A 16528-nucleotide genomic window follows, 5' to 3' on the forward strand; every position below is an offset into this window, starting at 1 on the left:
GATGTGCTCCTTTGTGTTGTTCTGTTGTAGGATAATCATGTGGTACACGCACTGAAGAGTCATTGTTATCCATCCACCACCTTTTGACTCTAGTGTTGACCATCTCTCCATCAACATCATAATCTGTTAAAAAATGATACAAAATTTAAAAAGTAGCTTTTGAAAAACTGCTCATTTTAACAAGAAAAACATGGTGTCAGTTAGGGGTTGTGTAATTGTCGGGGAGGGGGTATGGGATTTCAAATTGTCTGCCAAGAATGCTTTCCCCCTCCTTCAGCATGCCCCCAAAAAACCCTCTTATTTGTTACATGCAGGGTATTCTTTGTCCGTGGTGTTCATAGCAAGTTGCTGTTGAAATCCACAGACCCCTATCAAAGACAGCAGAAGCCCCCCCCCCAAATTCTAATAGAAGAAAAAAAACAATAATTGCCCTGTGCCCTTCCTTAACAGCCCAAAAAGGTTGATCCAATTTTTTTTTCGGTTGTTTGAAAAAGTGAAGCGCTCTAAAATACAATTTGTTCAGTTTTTAATACTTTTTCAAATTTTTTCCGCCCTTTTTTCTTTACTAATTCTTTTTGCCGCCCTTTCTTATTCCGCCGCCCCTTCGTTTTGGCCGCCTCCTGTATTACCCCGGGGAGCTCGCACCACCAAATCCCCCCCCCCAAATATGCGCATGAGACCGAAGACATGTTGGACAGATGGAATCAAAGAGTCTATATGATTATCTTACTGCAGCCTATCATCTTCCACAAGACCGGAGTAGCTGGAATGGCACCAAAAGGGCCACAAGGGGCGAGTCAGGACCAGTGGCGGTGGCAGGAATTTCAGAAGGGGGGGCAAAATCAATCAGTTTTGCACAAATTACTGCAAAAAGTGGAAATTTTCAGAATTTTGGGTTTTTACTGGGGGGAACTGGTGGGCAAGAGTTCTGACTGGGGGAATTTTCAAACCCATCCACCCCCATGCCAGACCTAAAGCTTCACACAGGGAGTGTGAATTTCATATGGGGTTACCTGAATGGGTGGCCATTTGAAATTAATACCCCCTTTGTGGGAGCTTAGGGTCTTCTCTTCCATAGGGTTCAGTGGCAGCTGAAGCATTAAAAATGGGGGGGGGGGATTGGAGCATATTTTGTTCAGATGTTATTGGGACATTTGCTTGTGAAGCTTTCGAAATTTTTTTTTTAATTTCAGACTCGTCAAATTGTATTCCAAAGCAGTGGCGCCTTCCAGGGGTGCCTTCCATAGCTAGGGGGTGTATGAATTTCAAATGGAATAGCCCACTTCTGGTCTAAATACTCTTACCTGCTTCTTGTAGTAGGCCTACATCTGTTTCTACTGATGTATTAGCATGGTAACCACAGTGGCTAGTAGAGAAGAGATGTGCCATATAAAGATAAATAATTACAAGTATGATCCTGAGCTTGGCCATGATAAAAGATTGCTAACAACAACCAACAAATGTCGATTTCTGTTCTGTCCTGTGTGTAGAAAAGGTGTTCGTCTGACCTCGGCGTCTGACTTTCAATTCTGTAGACTTTTATTGTTTTGGATGTCACATATACCGCTGTACAAAGTTAATTATGCTGTTGAGTATTAATGATGCTGCAGTTATATAGATAATATATATAGATATCAACTTCTCTCTGTGAAATCTTCCTACTGCTATGGAACAAGATGCTGAAAATCAAAATGGAAAATTTCAATTTTGTTCATATATGGGGAATTACCCGACACTTGTCATCATACATGGTTATGATATGGGTGAATATTTGAGGATACATGATCATTGTGTATGACGGTGTTAAATTGTGACGTGTCATGTCAAAAGCAGACACTTTTGGGCAGGTTATCAATTTTGAGGTTTTTACATATCGTAAATATAGAGATATTTTGCTCCACAACACCGTTTTCCCCAATGAAATCGGACATTCCTAAGCGAAGATATTGAGTTTGTAAGTTATGGTATTAAAAATTGGAAATTGAGATATCAGCCTTTAAAAATATTATTGACAATGTTGAGAGTAGGAATTACCTTGAAAAATGTCTCAAAAAATACAAGAAGCCAGTTATATTCCGGTCTGAAACTATCAGATAATATTTTTACCATTAATAACATCACAAATTTGCAACAAACCCAAATTGTGAAAAAATCACCCCCAGATAGATTTTTGGCTATTTTTCCATTTACGATCCTGCCCAAAAGTGTCTGCTTTTGACATGACACGTCACAATTGAGACTGGAATAAAGAATTCACTGAACCAGAGAAATAACTCTTTGAACTGGCTCTTTTTCTTTGAACTGGCTTTTGCCAAATGGATGACTGTTTTATTCAGGTGGTGATCGCCGTGCATTCTCTAAATTCAGGAAATTTTCATCGTCAACCGTGTAATTGAATGGGATTATTTTGAAATTCTAAAACGCTTGAAGTATCACAAACAAATAGGCCTATGTTAATAAATAATATAAATACAAGCTAAAACCGTTGAGGTTCGATAATGAACCCTAAAAAACTAAATGCCATACGGCTGAGCAGTTTTGCCGGCTCTCTCCTACCATCATGCCACCCGCCGCCTGGTGGGTGGCATGATGGTAATTATTATTAGTTATTGTAGGTAATATCATGTGACCATTTTGGGATTCCCAATCTGATGTTATTTCAACTTGATCTTTCCAAACTTCCTGCAAGAATCTAATCACTTGTTCTTGGTAAATTAATTAACTTTGTACCGGCATGAGAATATCCATGTTTAAAACTAAATTCAATTACTGTTTTGCCAAAATTTACTTTGAACTTCAATGTCAAGTGTTTTTTAGTATTAGGAATAAATGTTCAAAAAGGCCATTATTAAAAACATAAAAGCAATTAATTTGTTCCAATGTACCTATTGTGACTGAGCCGCAGTTCAGCACATGAGTTCCTTGGTGGGCCAAATTGAATTGAAGTATGTTATTATTCAATTGAAACAAAAAAAAATCATCAACTAGAGAAAAGTTGTGTCAGTGGACTTTTGGAAATTCTGCACCTTTGCAAGTATCCTGGCTATGGGCGTTTTTGCACATTTTTGCAAAGGTCGCAGCAGATTCAAAAAGGTGTCATAATAATTGTCCCAATGCACTATAGTGTAGCCTACAGATACCGGGGGGTGGGGGGGGGGGGGTACTCAAGTTCAGTTTTGGTAGGGGTGTGCCACTGAGAATTTGAAAGTGGACCCATCAATATACCATTTACCGCATTATATACCGCCCGAATTGTCTTAGTTTTGACATATTTTCCCCCAAATTTTATCGAAATTTCAAAAAATTGAGGCAAAATGGGGCTATTTTCCGAAAATTTTTAGAAAAATCATCCATCCATATACCAAAATTGGTCTAGAAAAAGGGGTCATTGATATACCAAAAGGCCGAAAATGCTACCCATGTTTGCGGCACCTCCAGGTATGGCTATTTGTACTGAGTATCCCCCTCCCCACAGATACTTTGTGTGTGCAGCATGGCAGCTATTACATACACTAGTCTTACTCCCATCTTTGTCAGTCTATTGTTATCATACCAAGGATAGGCTTCTATTGTATTTCCACTGATTTGTTCAGATTTGCTCCATTGATACTACACAATAGAAAGTGACACAGAGCTTGTGTTATATTTAGAGTTTTTCAAATCAGTGAGGTGTAAAGAAGGGAGTTGCTAGATTCAGTTTATAGAAGGATTGAATGCAAAAACTTGTCATTATATCATGTATGTTACACAAGATCACATGCACAGCAATTCGCTTAGTGTGTGTGAACGGGATTATGCTTTCAGTATAATTACATTTAGCAGGTCCATTGCCATTTGGTTTTACCAAAAGAATGTTATTGGGCTGTTCCGTTTGAAACCCATACACCCCCTATACCTTACTCATCCACACAGAGCCGGATGTAGATTTCAAATGGAGTCACCCATTCAGGTAACCCCATTTTTAACTCAAACTCCCTGGGGGAGATTAAGGTCTTATCTTCCATGGGGGCAGGTGTGGCAGTGGAGGAGTTTTAGGGGACTGTCTACTCACCTCCCCTTGAATATATATGGTCCTGGACATCAGTGGCAGCGCTACAGAGGGGGGGGGCATTTTTCTTGCTCGCCAGTCCCCCCAGTTTTGAGGCAAAAAAAGCCCCAAATTATGTAAATGTCCGTTGTTGATTCCCCCGTAGAAATTCACTTTGCCCTCCCCTCCCCCACCCATGCAACTGAAAAAAATTTCTGGTGCTGCCACTGTTAGACATTCTTACACCTGTAAGGAGGCAAAGAAGATTTTGAATTGACTCAAAAGGCTAAAAAGCTCTTTCCCCAAATTGAACATCAGCCTCCCATTGTGTCCGCCATTCTTCTTCATTCCCAATTTCTTATTTCTCAACCCAAGGGCTAGGAGCAAAATTGATTTGTTGGGCTGGCCTTTCTTTTCCTTGCTCTTTTTCCTCAATCCTGTTTCTTTCTTTTCAATTCATATGGGTCGATTATAAATAGCCTATTAGGCCTAAGCATTTAAGGCTTAGCTTGAGCATTTTTCTTGAGCCTGGACCCACCAGCAGGACCCAAGTGTGTGTCCGCCCAGACCGACTGGTTAAACAAACAAACAAACAAACAAACGTAATGGTACCCTGAATCTACAAAGGCAACTCACTAATATTTAACTCCATAACAAAGTCAACTCGCTAATCCGTAACTCCAGACTAGATAATTCTGGTTCTGGTTCAGTGATCCATTCACCATGTTCACTCACCAGAGGATGTTTAAAGACATTCCCACAACCCAATGGGGTTTCTGACCTTGTATGTCTGGCTTTTGTACACATATGGTACAGTTGATCATGCCTTGCATTGGAATTGTGTGCAAATATCTGGTGTTTTCATCCTATTATTTAACATTCATAACATTGAGACTTAGGAATAAAATTAATGCAGTGGGACAATATGAATGTTTCCTGTAAGAAAATCAAATATCAGTCCTAAGTCTCAACTATTAGCTCGTTGGCTGCAGTTTTAAAATGACCATTTTGTGTGTGTGGCAATGGGGACTTTGCCTTTAAAATTAGGTTATATTGATCAAATTTCCCAATCATAGTGCATTGTAGGAATGCCTTTAAGCCTCCTCTGTTCACTCACTATCCAACTTGGCTGGACTTGTCTGTGAGAAAAGATAAATATTCTTGTATTTTTGTTCAAAAGTTAGTCATTGTGTTGCTGAACTTTGTTAGAAGTAGTTCATATGGATTGGCATGCGTGGAGACTGGAATATACATGCAGAAAGGGAGATTCATATGCAAGGTATGACTGGTATGTTGACAGTGCATGCAGTGTGTTTCTTTGAGCAGATCTTGTTGAGTAATTTTGTGCAGTGCTTCAATAGGTAAGTAATAAATGGTATCAACAAGTATGCCTATTTATGTAGTAGTGCATGAGAACTGAAATTCTGGGACTTGTGCATGGTGGTGCATGGTGTAGTAGGCCTAATACTCATTATACTGGTTGGTAGTAGGGGGGTAGTACAACAAGTCATACCTAGAATATTTTTACAATTTGAATTTTATCCTTTTTATAATCCACCCAAAAATAAAAATCATTGTGTAGATCCCTGTACTGGGGGGGGCACTCGCTAAAATGGGTGACAGGGATGTGCGGCCACATTGACCCCCATTTTTCAACTCCCTCTCACCCCCAAGTTGACCCCCTTAGTACTAAAAAATTGAGCAAAATTAGTAAATTATACTGTTGTTATAAACTGTATAAATTACCTAAAGGTAAAGGATAAGTCATTAAAATGATCATTGGGTTTTGTTTCTAAAGAAAAAAAGCTAAATTGGTGACATTGGACTTCACCTCATGACAAAAATGTTAACTTCTCCATTGGGGTCAACTTGGGTCAACCAACTTGATCAATCTTGAAAAAATTGTGAACCGAGTCCTTGTTTTTCACAATGAATATTGACATGCTTGCATGTTCAATTATTTTAACATTGTTTTATACAATACTCTGTATAACTTTTTTCTATTTTCTATTTTCACTCCTGACTAGGTACATCCAGTGGAGAAATATCCAATGATTTTATTAAAGATGGTCGGCATGATATCAAATCAGTGTACCTGATACAGTAGTTGATGTCATCAATGTTTATAGCCAATTATATCTGAAGGAAAAGAACAAAACTAGGACCAAATACTCAGACAGTATGTCCCAAGCACGACCAGCACCTCGGGCTGGCCAGGGCCAAGGGCGATCAAATGGTGGTCAGGGTGGACATGTAAGTCGATCAAGAGCGCCGCAACAGAAAGTCCGGCGTAATCGTACCAAACGCAAATCACCTGCGCCGTTACCTGGACCATGGAGAAACTCTGGCGGTTGGACACAAAGTTTCGCAAGCGATGAACCGAGTCCAATAACTGTGCAGGATATAAGTCCTGGATTCGCGCAAAGAAAAGTGGTGCTCCTTGCGGAAAGAGGAAATTCATGGATGCCTCACAACTTCTGAATCAGCTCAACATGGGAACTCTTAGGGCGATATCGACCAGCTTGCCAGTCAGACTCTTCATTGAATGCATACCGGAATCTCTTATAGTACTGGAGAGCATTTACTCAAGGTTATTCATAATTAATGCAGACACATTCCCTGTTGATGATTTACAAGTGGAGGCATTAGTCTTTCACATCGTTCGTTATATGGCAATGAGGAATAGCTTAAGAGACATAACCGTGCCAACGCCCGAAGATGCTATGAACTCGATCACAAATATTTTACGAATCGTCTTATATGTGAATCCCGAACTTGTTCGTACATTGTACAGTAGGAAGAAGCTGATGGACGCAGCGTTGAAAGGAATCGGAGAACATAGCATGATTAGTATGAAAGGGCAGCTGATGAACTTACACGATGCCTTAAAAGACGAATTCGAAAACACGATCACGCAGTATAAAACTGCATTACAAAAACTAGAAGTAATGAATCTCTCGAAGTCAAAACCATTAACCAGCAGGTCGTTTAGGAACAAGCGGCCATCGCAGAGTAACCATCAGGAACTGATGAAGCTTACGAGAGATCAGATTCAGGAAAGACTTTATAAGAACAAGACAATTTTGAATGCCGTGGAAGCTAGCTTGTATAATCGACTCCCTAAATTGCTGCAGATACTTCAGGACAGGATAGAGTTTGATAAGAATGCATTGCTGACTTTTGGGCAACTCCAGAAAGAGATTACAAGCATTCCAGCTAACACAAAGGTAAGAATGAACAGAGGGTGGGAGCCACTCAAGTATAATAGCCATGTCTTAATTTTAAAAACATTTTCAAAAATTTCACAAAATCAGATAATACCACATTGTTCTGAACAAGTAAAAATATTAAGAAATGTACCAAGGAGTGTTAACCCCCTGAGCACTACCTGCCGATCTAACATTGCATCTGATTGGTCAATTACATGATATCTACACTTTAATCACCAATCAGAATGGAGCTTTGCAAATAATTCACCCTGATTTTTGGCCAATCAGCAGGTAGTTCTCATGGGGTTAAGTTTATAGCCACCTGGTGATACCTGAAATATATGATAAAACATTAGGGGTCTTTAGGTGTAATCACAGATCCTGGAAAGAACCAGGATCTGTGGTGTGGTGTATAGACAATTGTACCTCTTGACCTCTTGGCAAACTATGTCAGCCAGGGGGGCAAGACTTCTCATGGGAGGGGCAGCTGCCTCCTTTGCCCCCCTGGCTATGCTACTGAGCATGCCTGGTATTTTCAAAACTCAAACTCTGCCATATTTGATAAAAAATAACACCTGATGATCCCCCCTCACCCTCCACCCCCTCTTACAGGTGGCACCAGTCATTGCCCAGTACACATCCAGTCTCAAAGCTGTACTAGACATCTTCAGAAACCTCCTGGATGAACACGGTTCGGAGACTTCATCTACTCTTGGCTACCATACGGATGACCCGGAGGAAGATGAGCAGGTTCTCCAGCTGGAGACACAAGATGATGGTGCAGATATGCAGCTGCCTCCACCAAGTCCGGACGTATCCCTACAGGTTACGGAGGCAGAATCAGACGATAATATGTCACAAGTTTCAGGTAGGGAAATTTTTAGTTAATTTTTTGGTAATTTTTATAAGACTTAATTACCAGGCCTGTAGCCAAGAGGGTGTTGACTGCAATGCAATGTGCCCTCCTTGACAAAAAAAGAAAAGAAAGTATTATCATATTATTTTATTTCTATTAAAAAGAAAAGATAACAAAGGGGTCACTTTTTCATGTTAAATCATTCAAATTAGACTGAAACAGTAAATATTTAAGACATGCAAGCAAATTTATTTACATGTAAGAAAGAGGTCCACTTTTTATACATTCTGCACCCCATCAAAATGGGCTTACAGGCTTCAGAGTCATAGCCAGGGGGTGCAACACATCCTTAAAATGCCAAGGCGGAATAAAAAAAATGTCCACTTTTTTCAGTAAAAATGGTGAAATCAGCCCTTTTTAGGCAAAAAAGAAAGAAAGGGTCTTGCATTTCATTATTTGGTTCAACTGGGACTTACTGGGTTGCAGTATGTGGCTTCACAGACATACCCAGGAATCATGAGCAGTGAGCGCCCCGGAAGTGACAGAGCCCAATGGTAGTGCTATCCATTGGGACTGATGATATGCAAGCAAGAAAATAATAATTGATTGTATTATTATTTTAGAAATAAAGAAAGTCCATTTCTTTTTTAATCTGACATTTTCATGGACCAGTTGTTTTATGTTTTGTGCAAGCCAATAATTGTTTACAAATTCAACCATATCAATCTGTTATTGAAGCCGCAACAAGGCCACCACTGTAGTGTCCATTGATAGTGGTCACTTAAAATAATAATTGCCGAAATATTTGATATTATTATATCACACCTTTCACACCGAGGCAAAAGTTGTGTCTTTGTCTTCGATGATATGAGAGAAAACACTGATTGCACTAGTAGGTATGGGGTGTGATGAGATACTGTTGCAAAGAGGGCTATTCCACTTGAAATCCATACCCCCTATGGAAAACATGCCCCCGGTTCCCCAACTGAACACAAAAGTTGGTAACCATGTGGGTTACCAAATCTTTCATAGACCTCTTATTTGCAATGATTTTTCATTAAATTTACCCCCTTTTTCATGCAAATTCTAGGATAAAATTTGGCCAAAAACAACCCCTTTTTTGTGGTTTTCAAAGACAAAAATTTCAAACACCCCTTTGACTAGAATTTCAAACACTCCTTTTCAATGACACTAAATATTGACATAAAATTACCAGATATTCCCAAGTACTCCTTTGTTTTATCCAAATTTCACGGCCAGTGCAAATTAAATATCCACTATTTTGCTGATTTCACAGTCAAATTTCACAGACAGTGCAAATTAAATATCCCCTAATTTGCTGATTTCACGGTCAAATTTCACTGGACAGTGCCAATTAAATGCCCCCTATTTTGCAAATTTTGTGGTCCTCGCTGTTGGTAACGCACATGGTTACTAACTTTTGTGTTGAGTTGGGGGACCGGGTACCCATTCAAGTAACCCCATTTGGAATTCACACTCCCTTTGTGGAAAATTAAGGTCGCATCTTCCACAGGGGGTGTATGGATTCCAACTGAAATAGCCCATTGCAGGGTAATTACAGACTTCTGTGAAGAATTACAATGTGTTAGTAATAATTGGTCTTGGACCTGGCCAGTGCATCACACCTCAAAATAACTTCACTGACCAATTATCACTGTATAGTATTTTAATTAGAAATGAATATTAAATAAGGCAGAAAAGAAAGAAAAAAAAATCTGGTGGATCTACCTTTCATGTGAGTTCGTCAAGATCTATCTGTTTATTTGTTGTGTTTTATTTACAAATGACCCTAAAATCACACAAAATTAGCAAATATTTCTTTGACACACTTCACTCAATTTTCACCCCCCCCCCCCCCATCATGGTCAGTGCCCACCTTAAAATATTGAGAATAATTGTTTTATATTAGCTTCAACAACTTTTCAAATCCAATTTTTTTTTTCATAATATGGAATTTGTGGCATATTCACCTCAAAAGCTTGTATGGAAAAGGGCAATTTCAAACTGCTATATTATACAATACAAGGTATATCGCTGCAATTATGTACAACAATGGTGTCACAGTTGGGGAGCCCTTTTGAATTTAAAGAAAGGCCAAAGATTTTGTTTTTGTTTTGCAGTAAAGAAAAAAGAATGTAAACAAGAGGCAGACCTGGGCAGACACAGTCTATTTCTTTATGGTTAGTGATTTGGAACAACTGAATCTGAACGAAATATTGATCTGCAGTGGCGGTGCCAGGATATTTTTTTTTGGGGGGGGGGAAGAGTTTTGACTGGGGGAGGGGACATTTTCCCTATGCCACTGGGCTAGGCCAAAATTTGAGCCCCAAACTCACCGTGAGCCTAGGCATGTGCACTCAAGTGGCCCAAATCGACAGTGGTGGTGAGTGCAATATAGGCCTACAATTTCGAGTGAGATAAGAAAATTTTACAATTTTACCCTCTTTTTGCCCAAAACATGATATTTTTCGGGCTGAAAAGGAAGATGCACAGGGCAATCTTTGGGGCCCGGGTCCGGCCCTGTCAGTATAGAGAATTATGAAATGCATAATACATTTCAGTAGAAATGACCGGATGACGGTGAGAGGACTAAAAATGTGGGTGAAGGTAAATGAGTGGTAATGTGAGGTGCTCAGTAAAACACGCAGATTGATTAGGCCCTTCAAAATTACTGACAATTTCTCATGTGCAATGCATTGCTTTACTCTCTACCCAGCAATTGCACAATATGCGGAGAATGCTGGGTGTGATAGATACCCAAGTATTACTGTTATTACAGTTAGCTTTAATAAGTGAGCAAACTTTCCTAAGCTTTCCTACTCTTATTGACATAATCTCTTTCCCCTTGAGTTTGAATAGGATATGCAAACAATTTGCATGGATTTGAAACACAAAGACTCTATCCTTATAATTCCATTTGCAACACTGTCATAGTGTATTGCTCACACACCTGCTCTGTTGGCCCTTCCTGGAGCTGGAGTTGAGAGCACTGAAATGGGGGGAGAGCTCATTATACCAAAGGGTAATTAAGGGGAAGGGGGCTTCAAATATTTTTGTAATGTGTGCCACCACACAGACTTTTAGATGTTGACTTTCACTATTTTTGTTTTTGCTACCCATTTTATACCAATTTGTCACAAATGCACCCAAATTGCCAAATCTGGTGCTTTTGGGGGCACTTTTGCCCAAATATGTGAGGTTTTTATTGAAAACCCACCCATCGATATAACAAAATCACTGATAAGGTACCCCAAAACTGGGGCACATCACGACAGGAATTCCCCGCACAGCTTCAATCAGGGAGAACCCCTCTGGGGTCAGAATACATTTTTAGGGTTAGGGGTATAAAGTTATGGTTATCAATAGGGATAGGCTCTAGGGTTAGGCTGAGAGTAAGGATTAGAGTTTGGTTAAGTGAATGGTTAGCCTTAAAAGTAAGGTCTTGTTGGTTAGGGTAAAAAGGTGAAGTGTAGGGTTAGGGTTATAAGGTATTGGGTTTTGCACATATGACTCACTTTCAACCTGTATCTCTGAAATACACAGTGGCGTAGCATGGGTCATCACATGGGGGGGCACTGACCATGATTGGGTGGCACTGGATCTGATGGGGGGCACAAGCCATTTTTTGGCACTTTTCCTGTGGGATTTAAAAAAATTCAGATCGATTGAGGGGCATGTGCCCCCCCCCTGTATGATGCTATGGGCCACTGGAAATGTACCTTAAAAGGTAGATTCAAATAATGGGTACTTCTCCTACTCACACACACACATGAACATAATTTATAAATTGGTTATTTTGGTATATCAGCTTAAATACAAAACAAGAACTGTCTTTAAAAAAGACAATGACATGGATGAAGATTATATTTCATAAAACGTTTGCTTTGATAAGTGCCTGAAATGCTGATAATTAGTTTTTATGTGTGGAGTAATTAACAGGGTGCAAAATACGGGTATATTTTTAGCTCATCCTGGCAATTTAAGATACAAAGAATGAAAACAGGCCCAGGGTTCGAATTCAGTCAATTTTTTTGCATCGCAGTTTGTGCTATGCAAAACACATGTTTGCATAGCAGTATAGCACTTTTAGCTATGCATTTTGGGAAAGTGCATAGCAGTTGATGGAAATTGCATCGCATTTTGCGATGCGATACCGTCGAATTCGATCGCTGAACAGGCCTGTATGTGTACTGTACAGGCTCCTTCTTTTGGTGCAAAAATCTTACTTTTTCAGTGGTGGTACCATGGGATGCTCCCTGTTAAAAGTAAGAAATCATGAATCTAATAAACTCTCAATTCCCACTTTTTGGCCAAAAATCTCAATTAGGGCCACATGAAATTAATGTTTTGCTTCTCATCTGGAGTATTTCAAGAACTGAAACTAAAAATTGTATTAAATTGTAAATTAGCATATATGCGCAAAATATTAACAATGCTTATGTATATCAGCATTGTTAATATTTTGCGCAAAGATTTTCAGATTTTTAGCTCCTGCGTGCTAGCCATGCGCTTCAACGGAAAAAGTTCAAGTGTTGAAATATTTTCTCAAAAAAAATCAAGAGCTATCTTAAGAACTATTGAACCAATACTAGGCTTGTTTGTACTCATTTTAATGCATTTTTTATGCTGATTCCAAATATGGTCATGAATGTTTACAATTCTGAAATTTTTGAATTTCTAAAATTTGAAACTTGTCGTCTGCAGTCGACACCCACGTGAAGAGAGTTCAACTCCATTTCATGTAACTTTTTTAAAATGGTAGAACGTTTATATATGGCAATTCAAATTTGGCAAAATGTACATGTATAGCTAGTAAAATAAAATATCTTACCAATAACATGAATAAATCAGATTTTGACTTAAAGTGTTAGACCAGCAATAATGCATTTAACCTGCCCCGTACCAATCAACCAGGGGGGGGCCGGCCAAGATTGGCTCAATTTTGACGTTGTCATTGGTTTTACACGTTTAAGACAGCATTCAAGCTTTGACTTACTTTTTGTGGCCAGAATGGTGAAAACATAAAGTGAAAGACATCCTACTTAAAGGAACATTTTCTAGGTTGAAATTTTGTGTAGAAACTGAATCTGACATAAAAAATGCACAATTATCAACTTGAAAATTTTCCCCATAGCACTGTACAGGCATATTTCTGGCGAAATCCTCAAATATGAGTGAAAATTTGCTCTAAAAAAAATAAGTCCTTCAAAATGGGGATACTTAGGGCTAAATAAACATAAACTTGCTCTAGAGGGAGGTATTGGCAAGAGCAAGTTTGTGTTTGTTTAGCCTATAAACCTCCCAGTTTTGAAGGACTTATTTTTTTAGAGAATCCATTAATTTTTCACGCATCAAAATTCTTAGGGTGGGGGTAGCATATTGCAAGTTATTTTCTTTTCTGTAAATGAAGCTTACTTATTTATTATATTACCATTTAGCTATTGAAATACTGAGCAAAAAGACACTTAAAGCATCCCTGTAGCTCATACCATTGTGGAGATATGGACTTTTCAAATAGAAAATGAGGCGAATATCATACTTTTTTCCAAATCAATTGTCACCCGAACGCTCAAGTTTCTACTGCTGCTACGAAAATAAAGAAATATGTTGATCCCATTCAATGCTATTAATATCACAATTGTACCCTTGTTACACCATTAGTATAGAAAATTAGGCTCTATTTAATAGTGTTCATGTTCATACACTCACAGGAAATCTGCAAGTCAATTTTTTTGTCACCCCAAAACGGCTATTTTCGGCCAAAATCGGACATAAAATTGAATTTTTCTTGAAATCTATAAAAGATAGGGAGTTTTAAGTGCCAAAATCTGAAACTTCATGATATTTTACCCTTGGAAACATATGAAGAGCTTGTTTCCAAAAGACCTTAAGTCCATCAGAATAACATCTGAGAAAAATGACCTTTTTCAATAACAGGCTTATTTTATGTTTCATTTTTATATTGGTTGATTAAAATGTTACTTCTGATGTCTGGAACCAAGGAAAAATGTGTAAATGAAATCCAGCGCATTTATTTATTTTTTTATTACTCTTTTAATGGTCGTCCGGACGTGGACTTAAGGTCTTTTGGAAAAAAAGTATGTAAAATCAGACAAGACATGTTAGGAAATACACAAAATCACTGTTTATGAACAACAAAACAAATTTATTTTATCATAAGTACAACATTGGTAACTAATACTTACTTAATATGGTATTTTCTGGTATCCCATAACAATCCACACCCCCCCCCACACCCACATACACTACCTTGAATGTCATAACACGGAAATTGCGCTTCCATTCCACCCGGTATCTAAAACCCTAATCAAATTGATTTAATCACAGCTATAGCATTTCTAACAACTATTCACTTAACCAATAAGATGGTACGTTCTGGTACCCCATTCCCACCCACACCCCCTCAGTACACATACCCACCCTCACTAGCCAACACACACCCATGCACTAAGCCAAAAGTCAATTTCCATCCCCAATTTATGTATAACATAACACAAAGTTATTGACAAAATAACATCTATCCACTCAACATGGTATTTTATGGACCTTTTCACATAATATAAGTTGTGCTCAGGCCTGTACACGGGGGGGGTGAGGTGTACCCCACCCCACCCCATTTTGAAAAGTATACAAAAAGTCCCAAAAATTTCAGAAAAATCAGGTTTTTTACACTGTTTTAGACAAAAAAAGGTCCAAATTTTGTCTACTTTTCACAAAATTGCCCCCTTGGAGAAAAAAGTCCACTTTTTCAAAATCAGTCCCCCCCCCCCATGGAAATCCTGCATACAGGCCTGGTTGGCGCTTACATTATCGAATGGCTACAGACAAAGAATTGAACTGGAGTCCTTTACCATAATCATGTGCATTCGAACAAAATTAATGTTTCCACCAACATACAATAACAGTGTAGGCCTACATGTACCTTGGTTTTTTGGAGGCATACTTTATAGATCGAATGCACGGTATTGATTTTTGGGATGATGGTACACAGGCAAATATTTCAATGCACATATTGCATTGTTTAAAAACCTTAACAGCTGTTGTGGAGCATACATCAAAATTACAAAGTTTTTCATAGTATAATTCCAAGAAAAAAACTCACTTTCTTTTTTCTTTTTTTTTTTTTTTTTTCTTGGAATTATACTATGAAAAACTTTGCAATCTGAATATTGTATTCTGATGAATCTCTTCAAAACATACATTAAAATGTTTACAAATTTCAGCAAAATGTGAAAGTTCAGCGTAGCTTAGAATAATGCCACATTAAACAGACATTATGGTTATTTTAGAATACATTACACAATCATTATACCTTAATCAGAAGTTGTCACATTTCTTTGTTGACAAATTCAATTCAAACTCTGAAGCATTTTGAACAACCTGAGATGCAGTTTCCTTTACATTTCAAAATTGTTATGAAATTTAAAATTCATTTAAGCACCAGCTTCGTTAAATTACACTTAAAAATTGTTTAAGCACCAGTTTAGCTATCATTTGTTTTGATAAAAAAGTGCATCCATTAGAGCTGGTAGATCAACATGTTACAGTGTTTTAGCACATTTCATCACTTAAGTTTTTAGCACATTTCATTAATTTAGTGCAGTGTTTAGCACATTTCATTCACTTGTTACAGTGTTTAGCACATTTCATTTATTTTTTAGTGTTTAGCACCCGGGTTTAGCACATTTCATTAATTTATTACAGTGTTTAGCACCAATTTTTTGGTTACCAATGTTTGATTTACTTTTTGAAATGTGTATACTTATTTGTGACTAGTTTATCATCCATGTATTAATAACAGGAAAATGCTACAGGGAAGCTGGAATATGTTTAGCTATAATTTGTGCAGCATTTTGCTATGTTATACAAAGTAAATCAAACACTGGTTGTTACATGATATCACACACTTGTACATAATTTTATTCATTGTAAATGCTTTGCAGTCAAATAATACATGCAAACAAAACCTGAGAACTTAAATTGCATTTTTGACTCAAAATAGGAGCAACACTAGGCTGTTTTCATGCAGCGTCTTATACAAAATCCAATAAAAACTTGATAACTTTAAATGATGAGAAGATTTTCTTTAAGTCTTAAAAACCTCTACAGACATCAGCTGACATTGTTGTTTACCCTTTGTTTTACAATGTTTGTTTTAGCACCACTTGCATTTTACCATGGATCTTCGTTTACATCCACTATAGTCTCGTCTTCACTTTGTTCACCATTGTCCGACTCTGAGTCTGTATCCATGGCTACATCTCTGCTACAAATGTCATGGTAAAATTTTGCAACTGCATCACCACGAGCCATGGGCAGAGGAATGTTACCTGGTGGTGCTGTGGCATATCCCATGTTTTGCAAAAGTTTCATGACATCTCGCTTCTTTTCAGG

At 38.1% G+C, this 16528-nt stretch overlaps 1 protein-coding gene across 1 annotated transcript in view; it reads left to right on the forward strand.

Annotated features, from left to right (window-relative positions):
* The first annotated feature begins 5198 nt into the window (after positions 1-5198).
* LOC140162395 (uncharacterized) overlaps positions 5199-16528 on the forward strand; it is a 53330-nt gene continuing 42000 nt past the window's right edge. The window contains 4 exon segments of the mRNA XM_072185600.1: positions 5199-5388; positions 6055-6476; positions 6479-7254; positions 7849-8104. Coding sequence (XP_072041701.1) covers positions 6209-6476; positions 6479-7254; positions 7849-8104 — 1300 coding nt within the window. The 5' untranslated portion in view covers positions 5199-5388; positions 6055-6208.

This window comes from Amphiura filiformis, chromosome 10, assembly GCF_039555335.1.
Source record: "Amphiura filiformis chromosome 10, Afil_fr2py, whole genome shotgun sequence".
Lineage (NCBI taxonomy): Eukaryota > Metazoa > Echinodermata > Ophiuroidea > Amphilepidida > Amphiuridae > Amphiura > Amphiura filiformis.